The sequence below is a fragment of the Dipodomys spectabilis genome, unplaced genomic scaffold (assembly GCF_019054845.1).
Source record: "Dipodomys spectabilis isolate Male_0828 unplaced genomic scaffold, ASM1905484v1 ptg000138l, whole genome shotgun sequence".
NCBI lineage: Eukaryota > Metazoa > Chordata > Mammalia > Rodentia > Heteromyidae > Dipodomys > Dipodomys spectabilis.
The window spans coordinates 7440451-7457759 of record NW_024870815.1 but is presented as its reverse complement, the minus strand read 5'-3'; the positions used below and the strand labels follow the sequence as shown (position 1 = coordinate 7457759).

General features: G+C 34.7%; 1 protein-coding gene across 2 annotated transcripts in view; it reads left to right on the top strand.

Annotated features, from left to right (window-relative positions):
- Rictor (RPTOR independent companion of MTOR complex 2) overlaps positions 1-17009 on the top strand; it is a 96591-nt gene extending 79582 nt beyond the window's left edge. For both annotated transcript variants that reach the window (XM_042690640.1, XM_042690639.1), the window contains 7 exons: positions 2098-2275; positions 3174-3258; positions 4651-4884; positions 10056-10211; positions 10986-11109; positions 12334-12472; positions 12596-17009. In XM_042690640.1, the coding sequence (XP_042546574.1) occupies positions 2098-2275; positions 3174-3258; positions 4651-4884; positions 10056-10211; positions 10986-11109; positions 12334-12472; positions 12596-12670 (991 nt within the window). In that variant the 3' untranslated portion in view covers positions 12671-17009. The remainder of the gene's footprint in view (positions 1-2097; positions 2276-3173; positions 3259-4650; positions 4885-10055; positions 10212-10985; positions 11110-12333; positions 12473-12595) is intronic.
- Positions 17010-17309: the final 300 nt, after the last annotated feature.

The window sequence follows — 17309 nt, the reverse complement described above, 5'->3', positions numbered from 1 at the left end:
ACATGCATGCACACACTGAAGTATTACCCTTGTTATCATTGGTAGTTTTATGAAACTCATCTTTCTCTTACATGAAAGTCTAATTTGAATAGTGTTACATTTAATTGAGGGGAGGTACTAATATCAGATACTGAATTTTATCTCCTGTTGTAGAGTTTAATAAATTATGATGTAATGCATGACCTACCTAGAAGAATCTGGCTTTAACTCCTTCACCAATCCAGAGCAAAGCCAACATCCTGACATCTATGCAGTGTAATTCATGAATTTGCCATTTGGGCAAATACCTCATATAATACATACATACAGATACTTCATATAACAGAAATTAGATAGATCAGTGCTTATAATAGTGCATTTTTAGTAGAAAAGCATCCCTTTTTACAACAGAAAAATAGTACATAGAGTAGATGTAAATGAGAACTATATTGATTGAAGTAGAAATTGGAAAGGAAGACAATCCAGTGTTTTCCCCCCTACTTCCATAACTCTTGAAGAGATTTATGAAGTCAAGGACACGTAATAGTAAGAATAATCACTGACCTCTTAGGAAATTCAGAAATTTCTGTTGAGTAGGGTTTAGATGGAGATTAGGAATGACTTTGCTATCATAATTGTAATAGCTACTACTGATGCCTTTGTTATATGTTGTGTGAAATAATTCATTGATTTAGTATCAAGCTAATTGAGGCAATTTTAACACACTTGCTTTTCAAAATAGTAGTATTCATAGCAATGTAGAAATTTGAATAGTGTTGTACACATAAAGCAGATGCCAAGTGAATGGTTTAGCCGTATCTGTTACATGAATCTATATGGCAGTTGTGTATTTTATGGAAATACCAATTTGTAGTATTCGTTGTGGAATTGTTAGTGACAAGTGGTTGTGTAAAGACCAGTGCCTCACGAAAGGCTATCTCTTGTAATATTTATAAATGACACCATTTTATTCCGTTACATAAAATCTGTTGAAAATTAGAATGTTAATAAGTAATTGCTCTTATTTTTCTTAAGTATAATAGTGAATGGTATTAATAGATGTGTCTTGAGCTGTGTGATAGCAAATCCAGTAGTCTTAAGTGACTGAAAAGATAGTCCTTGAATTGTACCTCTATTTCTAGGTTAGTTCTTTTTCTACTCATAGATGTTGAAGTTTTCTAATTCCTTGACTTTTCTCCTTTACATGGGCTATCTTTTTTTTTTCTAATTGTAAAGATGCAGTTACATGAGTAAGGTACATTTCTACCTGGGATATCTTAACAATAGTCTTTGTTGACATTCAACACTACTTCTGATTTTTTGTGGGGGGCGGGAGGGGGAGTGGCTGTGGGGCTTGAACTCTGAGCCTGGGCACAGACCCTGTGTTCTTTAGCTCAAGGCAAGTTCTCTACCACTTGAGCCACAGTGCCACTCCCAGTGGTGGTTAATTGGAGATAAGAGTCTCACAGACTCTACTGCCCTGGATGGCTTTGAACCACAATTCTCAGATCTCAGCCTCCTGAGTAGCTAGGGTTTTAGGAGTAAGCAACCAGTGCCCAGCTACTTCTGATTTTTTTGTATGTTGCTATAGCAGCTAATTTTTTTTTAATTGTGAAAATACTGTACAGAGGGGTTACAATTACATGAGCAAGATAATGAGTACATTTCTTATCAAGCATTGTAGCCTCCTCCTTTGTTCCCCTTCCTATCCTACCCCTGTCTCCCCACCCAAAACTCCTCCCCCCCACCAAAGTTGTAAAGTTCGTTTTCGACATAACGACTTGTACATCTCATTGTTGGAATTGGTCCACCTGTATCCCTATTTAAACGATTTTTTTTTCCCCTTCCCCTCCACAAATTATACCGACATCAAATACAGTGAAAGCAGGGGTTATACCGTGGGGGAAGGACATACAAAGCAACAGAGAAATAATCTTATAAATGTGTTAGAAACAATCGCATGAAAGAAAGCAGCTAATTTTTTAAAGTGTGTATGTGATCCCAGTAAACAGACTGTTTAGTATTTGGTTAGCTACTTTTAAAAAGTTAGAAATAGAAATCACCTTTTAAATATAATACACATCAAGATACTTAACGTAATTTTTTGTGGCATTGTAGGTTTATGAAAGCTTTAAGTTATGCATCGTTAGATAAAGAAGATTTATTAAGTCCCATTAATCAAAGTACCCTCCAGCGATCCTCCTCGGTTAGGTCCATGGTGTCCAGTGCTACATATGGTGGCTCAGATGACTACATCGGTCTTGCCCTTCCAGTAGATATCAATGATATATTTCAGGTATATATTACAAATCTTATTGTTTTCTTATTACCTGATTGTTTGTTTTCTCTTAAATGTTTATTGGAAATTATAACTTAGAGCAAATTGTAAATTATGGGGAAGATAATTTTAAGGCAATTTTGTCTAAGGAAATTTTAAGATGAAAATTCACCTTTTCAATTATACTCTTTAGTCAACTCTTGTAGACTCTTGTATTTAGTACCGCAAAGTCTCTAGAATTTCATCCTTTCTCTCATACTAAATTAGCACCATGTTTGATTTATTTATGTATTATCAGTGAAAAACTAGTATTTCTGACTTTGTTTTTCCATACTTGTTCCTCTTTTTCCACCTAGAGTAAACATATCTGATGCCCAGTTATATAAACTGGTACTAATTCTAGGAGATACCCACAGATGTCTACATGGTATTATAGTACTGATGAATACACATTTGCTCAAAGGACTACATTTTCCCCCCCTAGTACTAGAGATTGAACTTGGGACCTCAGGTTTATTGATAAGCACTGTACCACTTGAACTATGTCCCTACCCTTTTACTTTGATTTTGAGAGAGGACCTCGCTTACTGCCTTTGCCTGGCTGTGAGCTCTAGTCTTCCTCTACCTCCTGAGTAGCTGAGATTTCAGGCATGTGCCACCATCTCAAATTAAATACCTTAAATAACGTAAATTACCAGTTTTTAACATATATTTAGCTCATTGAAAATATGCTAAAAGGGTTTTAGAGTTGGTCCTTTGTCTTTTTGGGCAATCTCTCCTTTGCTAATAAACTTTCCATTGTACATTCATAATGTAAATACATAGCAAGTCTGTTTTAATTATATTTCACTTAATTTTCTTCATATTCATAAGGTGGACTTTTTGTACCAAGATTTATGATTCATATCTGTTTTAGGTAAAGGATATTCCTTATTTTCAAACAAAAAACATACCTCCACATGATGATCGAGGTGCAAGAGTGTTTGCCCATGATTCAGGAGGTAATGAATGCATATTCTTTGTTTTCATGAGACTACTTATTAAGTTAAAAACGAAAAGTTCTTTATAGAATGACACTAAAAATTCAGGTAAATACACTTTTGGGTCAGTTAAAAAAATTATACCAAGGCTGGGTTGTAGCTCTAGTGGCAGAGCACAAGGCCTTGAGTTCCAACTTTGATATTGACCAAAAAAAAAAAATTAGACAAAATAACTGAGACACTTAAAATGAAGCCTTTATTAGACACGTTCTCAATCTGTAGGTCTGTAAGTACAGGCTGCACTATATGCTTGTCTGTAACTCATAATCCTCTCCTCAGCCTCCCAGTGATTAGGCTTCTACCAACAAGTCTGGCACAAGTTTAATTTTTTGTTTCTTTCTTTTTTTTTTTTTTTGGTGAGGATGTTCTTTTTTTTGTTTAGTTTTGCTTTTGTTTTTGTTTCTGTTTTGGTCGGTCGTGGAGCCTGAGCTTTGGGCCTGTGTACTGTTCCTCAGCTCTTCAGCTCAAGGCTAGCGCTCTACCACTTGAGCCACTTCCAGCTTTTTTTTTCTGCTTATGTGGTACTGAGGAATTGAACTCAGGGCCTCATGTATGCAAGGCAAGCACTCTGCTACTGAACCACCTTCCCAGCCCCTCATGTTTTTGTTTTTTTTTTAATAAGGACTTAAAAGTGTTATTCCAACAAGTGCCTGCCTTCTAAATGATACTTTTTTTTTTTAAGTTCATGGAAAATGCTTAACAGTAATCTTCATAGGTTCAAGAAACATCTGTTTAGGATGAGGAAAGATAAAAAATGTTTCTGTAGGGCTGGGAAGGTGGCTCAGTGGTAGAGTGCTTGCCTTGCATGCATGAGGCCCTGGGTTCGATTCCTCAGCACCACATAAGCAGAAAAAGCTGGAAATGGCGCTATAGCTCAAGTGGTAGAGTGCTAGCCTTGAGCTGAAGAGCTGAGGGACAGCGCCCAGGCCCAGAGTTCAGGCCCCACAACTGGCAAAAAAAAAAAAATGTTTCTGTAAAGTATACAATCTATCTTTTATAAAATTTTATATTTTATACATATGAATACAAGCCAAAGATTTTACAGCTTCATAATCTTGATTTTTAAGCCTTTAAACTTAGATTATTTCTTGTCTTTAGGCAAATTCTGGGGAAAATTGAACTGATACACTGTCTTTTCTATTTTATATTTAAAACTCATACTAAAGTAATATAAATAAATGCTGATTATAATTATTTCATAACTTAGAACAAATTATTTTTCCCAGTTAAAATTAGATGTTAAATCATAAAAAAAATTCTGATCTTCTCTAAATTTCCATACAGTTTAAGTAATTTATAGAAGGTATGGTTGGTACTATCTCATCTGACTATTTTATATTTTCTTACATATAGGTCTCCCATCTGGAACTGGAGGTCTTGTAAAAAACTCTTTTCACTTGCTACGACAGCAGATGAGTCTTACGGAAATAATGAATTCAATCCATTCAGATGCTTCTCTGTTTTTAGACAGTACAGAAGATACTGGGCTACAGGAACATACAGATGATAACTGTCTCTATTGTGTCTGTATTGAAATTCTGGGTTTCCAGCCCAGTAACCAACTAAGTGCAATATGTAGTCATTCAGGTCAGTGATTTTTCTCCTTTGAGATGAATCCACCTGCATTTGAATCTGTTCCAGTCAGTCACAAGTCAGCTGTCAGCCCTCTTGATTATTCCTTCTTACTCCATTCTTGCTAGTTCATACTTACTCAGTATGTCTCTACTGTAGAATACGTGTTTTAGCCTTTAATTGTGATTTCCTCCAATCCACCCTTAATACTCTTGACTAACATCCATCATAATTCATGTATGATACACAAGACTCTTTGTGGTTTACCTAGTGATGTTTTTCATCATTTTTCTCTTTTTTGGGCTGGGGGAACCTGAACTCTGGGCCTGGGGGCTATCCCTCAGCTCTTCAGCTCAAGGCTAGCGCTCTAAAACTTGAGCCACAGCGCCACTTCCGGCTTTTTTCCTTTTGCTTATGTGGTGCTGAGGAATCGAACCCAGGGCCTCAGGCATGCAAGGCAAGCGCTCTACCACTGAGCCACCTTCCTAGCCCTTTTTTTTCTCTTTTACAATTGCCATACCACTACTGACTGACTGCATTACTGTTAGGCATGAAAAATGTGCTTTCCCCACTATTCTTGAGAAATATGTTTTCCCCACTGTTCTTTTCTTACCCCTTCCCCTCTCCACACAGAAGCAAGTTCATCACACAGATGCCTATGGTCTGTCTGAGAAGTCCTCCTCATCCTAAGTGTCAAGCACTTTTTATATTGTGTATTTCTAATAACTACCTATGTAGTAGGCTCTCAGTTTATATTTGAGAGCATGTGTGCATATATGGGTATTCATACATACACCAAGATTGGCCTTTCTTTTTAATATGAATCAACAAAAGTTACACATAAGCAGTTTCAAATTAGTATAAATGTGTTTCAAGTGTTATTGAGTGTATACTTTTTCTTAATAAATATTATATAGATACCTCAGGAAAACCTCGTAGTGATTAGATTTCTCTGGCTCTTCCAGATTGCTTCTTCATAATTCAGTGCTTCCCAAATCATTGGATTGTGGCATGTAAGCATGCTACAAATAGCATAAAATTAAGCAGTAGGATAGCAATCTTCTCTTTGATTCCGTATCCCAGTGAGGCCTGAGTTTGGTAGATCCTTTGTAAGTAGGCCTCTCACATATTGACATGATATAATTATTTTCACTTATTTATAATTTTTTTCTGTGAATTTGGGAAAGTGTTAAGATATATTTCACATAGTAGAAAAGATACGCTTTTGAACATTTGGTTACATTATTTATTCTCTAGCTCCTATAAGTTCTTTTTCATTTACTTGCTCAATAGGTATATATGAAGTACTTTTTAGTAAGCTTTGCTATACTGTCTTTTACTTAGTTATGAAATATATATGGGATTAGCCCTGAATTGACCCAGCCATAGAGCAGTCACAGCTAGTTTTAACCTATTTGTTATCTGCAGCAGGGAGTGATCAAGCCAAGTATTACAAGGTTGGGGACTAGTGAAACACTTGCTGCAGTCTGAGAGGCCCTGGTCTTGATACAGCCACCTTTCACCCCAAAGTTTTTTCTAGTGATGCCAACTGTTAGATTGAGGAACAGCACATTCAGAACATCTTTTAATTTGGACAGTATAATGTGCCCATTGATAAGCATTTTGTAGCAGGGATTCTATTTGAACCTTTAAATAATCATGCACAAGGAAAATGATAGCCTTTCAAAATTCAGTATTATATGTTTCTGTTGGGTCCAATATATATACCGCCACATTTGCTATATTATATACTTAACCAACTTACAGCAGGAAATCTTACAAGTATATTAGGCTAACCAGTGTGAGAGGTGACTACAAAAAAATATTGCCAAATATAAAAAGTAATAGCCTCCACAACAGACAAATGAAAAGGAACAGTAAGAGCATCATTTTGAAGGTCAAGATTATTAAGATGATAAGCTGAGAGGTAAATAAAAACTACATAGGGAGAGGAGGATCCAAAGAGACAGTGATGGATTTCACATTTGGTTGACTATGGGATTAAATGTTTCACTTAAAAATCTATGTGAAAAACAAGTTTATATAAAACCTATACAGATGATGGTGTTGGGGAAAGATGAAGTGGAACCCTGTCCATCTGGCTTTCTTGCCCAATTTATATACTTTGAGGAGGCCCCAAGAAATAATCTAATAGCAGAGTAGTGAACTTTGGGAGCAAAGAAACTTAGGTTCAAAGCCAACACACTCTTGCTAAGGTATTTCATCTTGTATCGTCTAGTTAATCTCACCAAGCTATAGTTTTATTTTCAGCTTAACTCTGGAAACAATGACCCCTTCCTAGTATTAAGCCCTCAGTAAATAGTAGTTTACATTGTAAATAATTATATAACTACACTTTCATATTCCTAAATAAAATAGCCTTGTTCTCTTCCTTTTACATCTTCTGCTACTCTACAGTTAGTTGATAACTGGGTTTATAAATTCAGAAATAGACAGGCTTTGTTGGCTTAGGCCTGTGATTGTAGCTGCTCAGGAGGCAGAGATCTGAGGATTGTACTTCAGAGCTAGCCTAGGCAGAAAAATCCATGAGGTTCTTGCTTCAATTAACTAGGAAAAGGCCAGAAACAGCTGTGAATCAAGTGGTAGATTAGCAGCATAAGCAAAATAACTAATCCAGGCCTTAATGCTGGAAATTATAATATCAGCAATAGATTTCCCTATAGAAATGCGTAATTTTTTCTAGAAATAACTTAACATTTCCCATAAACTAAGTCTCTTTGCTCCCAAAGTTCATTACTCTGCCTGTTAGATTATTTCCTGGCGTCTCCTCAAAGTATATAACATGGATTTCTGGTTAAACAACAACCAAAAATAAAAACCTTATGATTTATTTTTCTGAGTTAAGGCAAATGGATGTTTTGCTTACAGCATTTTGTTTTGCTTACAGCTTTTTGTACTTTCTCTCATAGTGGCATTCAACTGCAGTCAGCCTTATCTTGCACTACAGGGAGTAAAGCATGCAGCTCCAGTGTATTTTGTTTAGGATATAAGCTATGCTAAATTGCTTACCTTCATTTTTAGATATAAAATAAGAATAAGCTCTAGAGTGCTATAAATTTAAAAGAGAGGAAGCAGTCAAAGCAAACAGGCTTAAACTAAGCATCATCCTTTTTAAGTAAATCCACTTAGTTTATGGACTAAATGTTTTATCCAAATTAAAAGTAATTTTGAAATAAAGCATCTCCAGTAAAAATGTGTTTAAAGTTCATTACATGGAATTCTTCTTAATTGAGAATGGAATTTAAGTCCCTGAAGGTCAATCTTCGGAATCTGGTGTGTACAATTTGCCTTCAGCTGAATAAGATGCATATCCTCTATCAGTAAGAACAGTAGGTCAGTTAGCTGTTCTTTTCCCCATCCCAGGAGTTTTTTGGTTCTCTTTATCCTGCTGGTATAAATAATACCCCTATTTTGATCAAATCTCTGGAGTTTTCATGTAACACATATTTATCTCATTTAAGATGTTATTGGAGGGGACTGGGAAGGTGGCTCAGTGGTAGAGCGCTTGCCTTGCATGCCTGAGGCCCTGGGTTCGATTCCTTAGCACCACATAAGCAAAAAGAAAAAAGAAAGATGTTATTGGCGTGATTTAATATGTTTCATAACTAATGCCCTTCATACAAAGAGCATCATCAGAGGAGAAAATTATAATTGAACCTTGCTTACTTAGAGAAATGAGGTTTGTTTGTTTTATAATGAAAAGCTAGAACTGAGAAAAGGTAATTGTACTCTTCCTCGAACCAGGAATGTTTTACCATTTCCCCTTGGTAGTTCATAAGCTGAGTCTAAAATAACATGATTATTCATTGTTACTTAGGAAAAGTAGTGTTAAAGTATATCTTTAGTTTAAGAACCTTTCCCAGTGGTTTTATTTTAAAAAGCAGTGCATACTAACATATGTTACTTTTACATGTTTGGCAAACACAATTCTTTAATAACCAAAATATTAAACTGCATTAAATTTAGAAATCTTATTTTCCAAGGAACTAAAGTATTTTCCACTTAGTGTGATATAGACAGTAATCTTAGCAAGTACAGGTAGATGAATGATAAGTCTTATTTTGTGGAAACCAGAGTAGGAGGAGGTAATAAATACTTCTCATATTGTAGGCTAAAGAAAACTGGACCTGCCTTTAAAAGGTTTTCTCCTCTAGCTGATTGTGTGTGTGTGCTCTGTCAAAATTGTAAAAATCAATTTTCAACATTTTTTAAAGTATCAGGGTTGTGTGATTTATTTATTTTTTTTATTTTTATTTTTTTGTCTGTTGTGAGGCCTAAACTCGGCCTGGATGCTATCCTTCCACTCTTCAGCTCAAGGCTAGCACTCTACTACTTGAGCCATAGCACCACTTCTGGCTTTTTCTGCTTATGTGGTGCTGAGGAATCGAACCCAGGTCCTTATGCATGCAAGGCAAGCACTGTATCACTGAGCCGCCTTCCCAGCCTTGGGTTGTGTGATTTTTATAGGTTGTCCAGTGTTAGTTCCTAGAAAGGAAAACCAGTGATTTTCTGATTTCCATTTGCTCCATGTAAGTAGGTTCCCAGGAAAAAAAAATTAAACCCCCAAACATTTGAAGTTAAATGTTAGTGTACTTCAAAATCCTCTTAGCAATATGTAGGTGATATAGTAAATAAAATTGTAGGGAATGAACTGAGCTTTACGTAGGAAAAGCATTGTTCTTATATTGATTCTGTTCAGTGGAAAAGGGAAAACTCAGGAAATAATACACTTCAATGCTGCTAATATAACACAAGATCAAGAAAGAAAATTAAGCCAAAGACCTGAAGAAGTATGCATATGGGGGGGGGGGCATGTATTGATTTATGCACATGTACACACACTTAAGTTTTAATAGCATTTTACTATGGAGAGGTATTTAAATGGGGAAGGAAGGATGAAAAGAAAGAGAACAGATGTTTTCACTTTTAGCTCTCTCTCTATATTCACTTGAATTTTTAATCACATTGCTATAGTAGTTTTGTTATTTAGGAAAATAAAGAATGTCTTCAAAGTTTAAGATTACCCTGTGTTAGCACTCAATATCTAAGTAATCTCAATTATTTTGTAAATATTATTTTGAGAGAATTGTTATAAGTACTCTTTTATTAGAGTTAGAGTAAACAAGAATAAAGTGTTTATAATTCTTTAAATAAATTTGTTTCAGATCTTCAAGATATTCCATATTCTGATTGGTGTGAACAACCTCTCCACAATCCCTTAGAAGTAGTTCCGTCTAAGTTTTCGGGGATTTCTGGATGCAGTGATGGAGTGTCTCAAGAAGGCTCGGCAAGCAGCACTAAGAGCACAGAATTGTTACTAGGTGAGCTTTTAGATTTAATTCTCATCATGAACGTTAGCTTGTTTTTAGCTGGTATTTAGCTGGTTGGGTTTTTGGTTTTTTGTCATTGTTTTTCATAAATACTGAAAATTAAAGTCATTTCAAAAATTCAGCAAGCCAGGGCACAAGTGGGTTCATGTTTATAATACCAGCTACTCAGGAGACTGAGATCTGATCATTGTACTTAGAAGCCAGTTGGGGTAGACAAATCCTAGAGGCTCTTACCTTCAACTACCCAGCAAAAGGCCAGACAGAAGGTGTTAAGTGGTAGAATGCCAGCTGTGAACAGAAAAAGTCCCAGGATCAGTACAAAGAAATTATAATAAGCTTAAACAAAAACTGGCAAGTTTTGTTTTAGTGAAGTAGTTTAGCAGACTTTTTTTTTGTCTTTATACCTTTATCATTATTATCTTTACGTAGTTGTGCTACAAAGGAGTTGCCATTTAACAAATACAATATATCTTGATCAGTTTCATCCCTTTTGGCATTCTCACCCACCCCTCTCCTACCCACCCCTTCCCTTTTCTTAATTTTATTTATGTATATCACATTGGATTCTTGTTTGATTTTTTTTTTTCCCCTCTTCTCTTTATTCGTCTACTCTTTAGCAGTAGCAGGTTCTTAAATATTGCATCTGTACCTGCATTCACTTGTATGGCAGCCATCTGCTTTTATTAGAAAGTTTGGTTAGTGGCAGACCAAATGCAGTTGGTTTCAGTTTTTAAAGTAACTTTACACTCAAAATCTTCTTTTCAGGTGTTAAAACAATTCCAGATGATACACCAATGTGCCGTATACTCCTTCGCAAAGAAGTTCTAAGATTAGTTGTCAATCTGAGTAGTTCAGTTTCCACCAAGTGTCATGAAACTGGGCTTCTAACGTGAGTAAACTGTGCGTGAATGTTATTTGTAAGATTCTTGAAATACTTCAGAAGTTAGCTTACCAGCACCTCAAACACATCTGTATGAGGTTGAATTTTGTTACACTTTGTGTGTACTTCAACAGATGGAATACAAAAGCAAGAATGAGAATCTGTTTCTTATCCATTAAGCCAGACATTAAAATATAAGTTATCTCCTAAACAGAACCGGGCTGGTAGTTCAAACCTATAAATCCTATTCAGGAGGCTGAGAGCTGAGTCTCAAAGCCAACTCTGGAAAGAAAGCTTGTGAGACTCTTCTTTCTAGTCACCAAAAAGCTGGAAATAGAGCTGTGCCGTAAATGGCAAGCACTAGACTTGAGTGAAAAGCTTAGGGACAGTGTCTGAGTTCAAGCCCCAGGACCAGCATACACACAGAGAAAAGCTGTCTAGAACAATGCCACTGTGTTAGTGTTTTTACGTGTTGAAAAAAATTAGTTTTTGTTATTAAAACACATTTATGTGGCCATGTGAATGAAGAATTTAAGACAATTTCAAAATACCTTATTTAAAAGCACAGCCTTTACATTCTCAATTTGTTTATGACACAATAATTATTGATGGCTATAACTCTTGACTTTTTAAGAGATTTAATCCAAAGACCAAATGTCTAAAAAAAATGCAGGCTTCAATTTTTAAAAAGGTGATTTTTTTATTGATTTTTGTTTCCAATTTCTCTTTAGTGTTATACTTTTTTTCCTAACTTACAGCAACATGACAAAAGGAAATTTTGACATTATTGTCAACATCTGTATTTGCACTATTTAAAGTAGTGGTTCTCAAAAGAAATGCACTGTAAGGTCTCCTGTAGGGCTTTTAAAGGTCATGCAGATGCCAGCACCCCTCTGCAGATTTCTGGGTAGAGTTCTTATCTCCCACAATGGATAATTTTAAGCTGCTCTCCAGCAAAAGTCACAGTTTGAAATATTAAAAGACAAGTTCAGATAGTTAAAGACATTATAACTTTAGTCTGACAATTTTGTTGTAAAATCTGATTTTGACAATACTTGAGTTGTCCTAAGCTTATGTAAATGTGATTTCTTATACTAATGAGAATATTTTTAACTTTATCAGAAGCATTAAGGTTTTGGTAACCTTAAAAAAATAAAAGTGATACATTAGAAGGAAACTGGATGAATCATGATTACAATTTGTATCATCCCATGGACTTTTCTTTCATTTTAGAATTAAGGAGAAGTACCCCCAAACGTTTGATGACATATGCCTTTATTCTGAAGTTTCCCACTTGCTGTCACACTGCACATTTAGACTTCAGTGTCGGAGGTTCATACAAGAATTATTTCAAGATGTACAGTTTTTACAAGTAAGGATTTGTATGTCTGAAGACTTTCCAGAATCATTCCATGTTTGAATTAAAAGAAAGATTATATCTACACCTTGTGCTGTTTCTGTAAAAGGTCTTAATAATTTACCATGTTTTTCCTAGATGCATGAAGAAGCAGAGGCTGTGTTGGCAATACCACCAAAGCAACCTATAATTGATACATCTGCTGAATCCTGACCTCTTATTTATGATGAATATAGATACATGCTATATATATTCATATTTGTGGATACCCTAAAAGCCTCAGAAAGGACTGGCTGCGCAGCGAAGACCAAAGTCTCTTCTGCGCACCGTTCCAGCAAGTACTGCTACCTGAACAGTTGGAACTGCTGACTTCCTAACCAAATCAACTTCTTTCTCTCCCCTATTGAGCCCTTTGAAGGGTTCCTGATTCTTACCAAGTTTAAGAATTTCAGTACCATCATATACAAGAGCAAAGCACTGAATACCTATGTAGGTTTTCTATTTTTTCATTTTTAAAGGCCTAATGACAGTGGATCAATAATAGGAAATATAAAAGCACCATCACACAGTTATTACTGAATTCTTTTTTTTTTCTTTTTGGGGTAAATATAAAGATGCCTTGTTTGTTAACTGATTTGTGGAAGCCAGGAGTCAGTATCTGTGAGGCACGGGACGGGGTATGTTGTAACTGCTGGTGTTAGAGAGTGAACCTCGGCCCTTCCACCTTTTCTTAAGGTTTGTAACACTACTTCAGAGGTTTATAACCTCAAAGTGAAAGAAGAGCCTCAGCAATCTAGGACTCTTTAAGTTATTTTTTTATGTTATTAGACTGCATAAAAATTCTAAGTTGTTTTCCATCTTTCCAGTTATGTTTCAATGTATTATTATAGGCTGTTTAAGCCAAGTAAGGTTTTTCACTACAGTTTGTTATTAAAATTTACAAAACATTTTGTAGTTTAATTGAAAATATTTCCCACTTGAAAAAATACATACATTTCTGGTAGACTTCCATTTTCGTCTACTTCCCATATCATCATTTTAAGTAGGGACTTGAATAAGCACTGTTAGTTTAGCCTAGAGCAACGGAACGCATTAAAGAATACTTGGAATCTGGAGCAAGAGCTGTGTGTGCCTGCAATTTACACATTCCATGGGAAAAGAAGAGCCATATATCCTTAAAATCATTATTGAAACTCATTAATCAAATTGTAGTGAAAAGCCTTAATTACTAAATTTTAAAGCTTCAGTAATTTAATTTTTATCAGTGTTCATATTTTGCACAAACTAAATAAAGGTAGTGATAGGTGAGTTTAAGAATACACTTACTGCCTTTATCACATTTGTGAAGTTCTTAAGTTATGGGGGGCAAGGTTTTGTTTGTCTGACTTGTGTACGTATAAAGATATTTGGAAACCTTTACAAGAGTCAAACATATATGCAAATTTGTATATAAAGATAGCATGACCACCATCCTTATATTGCTTGTAAGTGAAAGGATTGTCTTTTTTTGAAATCTGCATATAAATAGAAAAAATCCAGCTGGACTGATTAGGACCCTTTTTTAATTCATTTCTGTAGAACATTTTTATAATTACACATCAGCTTTGACACAGTCATAGAACATTGATTACTATTTTCCTATGTTGCAGATCCTTTTTGTAATGGTCTTGTTCTTTTGAGATCTCTGTAAAGGACCCTGTGAACTAGAAAACGTAACTCACAGAGATGCTTGTTTTCATTTTTAATTCCTAGCACTGAAAGCTCCCGTTGGGATGAAGCATTTCATCTCGCTTCCTAACACCTTGTGGACTGCACTTCAGTTGTTCTCGTGTGCACTGTGTAGCAATTTACATTAAAACAAGGCAGATAAGGGCTCTAAGCTGCTGCTTACGTTAAAAAGTGGTCTTCTCTCTCATAAAATTCAGTGAAAGTAAAACAAATAACTTTACCACTGAACCCAAGTGTTTATTTAAATGTCAACAGTACTTCTAAGAACGTTGCCTGTCACCTTGGTCTTTGGTCTTGGACAAATAAAACTGCCTTTCCAGAGAACCAAACATCAGAGATACTAAACCAAATAGTGGTTAAAATTCCAAAGGAAGTAATGTAGTAGTATTACTCATAATGGGATTAGCATATTTTAGACATTCACTTTAAACACTACCTCAGTTAATATAGAATATAAAATTCTGTGGTTTAATCTCTCAAAAGTCAATAATTCTTTTCTTGTCACAGACAGCCCTCCATCCTTGTACCCCACCTGTCATTCATCCTAAAGAAGGCTGTTACTATTAGCCTGAACAGGTTTTGTTATTGTTGCTGTTGTTGTTTGACTGTTACTTTGAAAGACATGTATGTCATCATACCTGCCTGTAGCACTTACTATTGGAAGATACTCAGCCTTGTCAATATACTCAGAAATCTGTGTTTAAATTTATAGTGCTATTTGGTTTATCTATATTTTTACTGACAGGTCTAATATGTTTTCTTTAAGTATTTGCTTGTACAAAAGTAGATGTTTATGATGAAAACTACACGCAGTGCCAAGTGATTAACTTAGGTGTTTAAGAATATTAAATTATAGCAGAAAAGTCTTAAGAATGGTGTCAGTAATAATAGAAATAATCAAGAAAGTTATCTATAAATAATAGATATTCCCACACTATAGAACACCAAAATAATGTCAATACTGTATGTTTTTTAAAGATTTTAGGATTAATCTTAGTCCATATAAATTTCTATCACTTGATAATTACTGAATAATTTGGAGGAATTGGAACAGTTATACTAGTTGTAAACTGAATTTCTAATTGTAAAGTGAATTATCATTTCTAATTGAACTTTTTTCAAAAATAGATTTCAATTTCACATACTAAGAAAATACTGATAATGAAATTAGAAATTTAGTATTCATAATTGAATATACTCTTAAAATTTCTCACATGTTTATCCCATTTGTGCTTAGGTAAGTTGGGGAGTAGAAAGTAGGAAGTGTGTTCTCCCTAATTAACATTTTTCTGATAAAGATTAGTAGCATAAGGACATTTTGTAAGACAATAATGTTAAAAGAGGTTATTTAGAAATCTATACATTATTGGTATAATAATGCATAGAAAACTCCTTCAGAAATCGTGGCTTTAATAGTTTCCAGCTCTTCTGCCTAGAGCTTGAGATGATTAAAGGTGAGTTTTTCAAGGCATGGCTCAGTGGCAGAGTTTTCAACAGTGAGATGTCAGTGCTTATTTAGATTTGTCTGCTGCTATTTAAACAAATTTTTGTTTCATTCCATTTAGAGGATGCCTTTTGTCCCCATATGAAAGCACAGATCACAAGCAATAAAAAAAACTGTATGTCATTCACATTAAAACTGCAATTATTTTTGCGTGGTAAGAGTGAGGTGCTAATTTTGTGTGAAAAGAACTTGTAAATTGATTTGGGAAATGTTCTTTGGAAGTAAGGGTTTTGTGTTATTTTGGTTTTTCCCCCAAACTTTGTCTGTGCTTCCATTTTTCTCTCAGATTAGCAGTCAACTAAATGGGAAATCAAAGAGGAGAATTACTACAGAGACCTTTAAGAAGAAGTATTAGAAATGAATGACCATTTCAGATTTTCTAAAATATAGTTGGTAAAGGTCCTTATGTCTTTTTATTTGTAAAATACCTTGTTGCCATCTTAATTTCAAGAATGTCACTACAATGAGAATTTTATCAGAAAACAACAGTGAAATTAATAGCAGTGCTTATCGAAGAACAGTGGAATCTCTAAGATTTCAGAATCTTTCCAGAAAAGTTCTTTTTTCTTTTAGTTCTAGGTTCCCTGTTTCATTCATAGTAGGTTTAGATAATTCATAGAATATGGAATTTTCCCCCATTGGAATATTTTTTACAATTAAGTTTATAACTATTCCACGGCATGCATAAATTGCACATATTGTTTGATGTTCTTTATAAAATACTTAATTTGAAAATTATAATTAATGCCAAAAAAAATCTTACTTTTTTGCCACTTAACCAGGTTGATTTAGCACAAAATGCAAAATCTTGGGGCAAGAGGCGGGGAGTGAAGAAAAGTTGATGGATGATTGTTGAAATATGTTCCATTTACTGACCTGTCAGAAACCCTTAGAATGCATTGTAAAAAAAATGGGTGTAAATTAGTTTTGAAAAATAGTAAGAGGTTGTGAAAAAAATCTCAGACTTTAATGTTCTGTAACCACATGATTTCTCTTTTTATTTAGTAATACGCTGCTACATATTTGGAGGTTCTGGTGTTTGTAGGTCACTGAACAGACATTGAAATCTGATTTATATTGTATAACTGTAACATAGAAACAAAAAGTATTTATATATTTTCCGTAAGAATATTTCATTGAGTTGTGTATAATTTAAATAAGATTTGTCCCCAAATGTTTTTGCTCACCCTGATTTTTTTGTTGTGGTTTTCTTGTTTTTGTATAATGTGTACAGTTTATGTCAAGGGCATTAAAAGCCTCCTGAAACATAATCTTATCAAAGGGATACATTGTTAATAAAATGTACTTAAAATTTCTAAACTGGTGGTGCTCTTGTTCACAATTTAATCAAATATATCTACATTGTCATATACACAAGTGAGTTATGCAGCCATGAGCAAAAACGAAATTTTATTTGAAGGAAAATGTATGCAGCAAAATAAGCCAGACTCAAACTAATACTGCAGTATTCTCTCTTATATGTGGCAACTGGACTTTAAAGTGGATGTGATCATACGTGGAAGACTTGTGAAGAAAACCAGAGGGAGGTGGGGAGCAAAGGTGATAGGGCAGAAGATGATCACAATATATTGTATGCGTATATGGAGAGGCCATAATAAA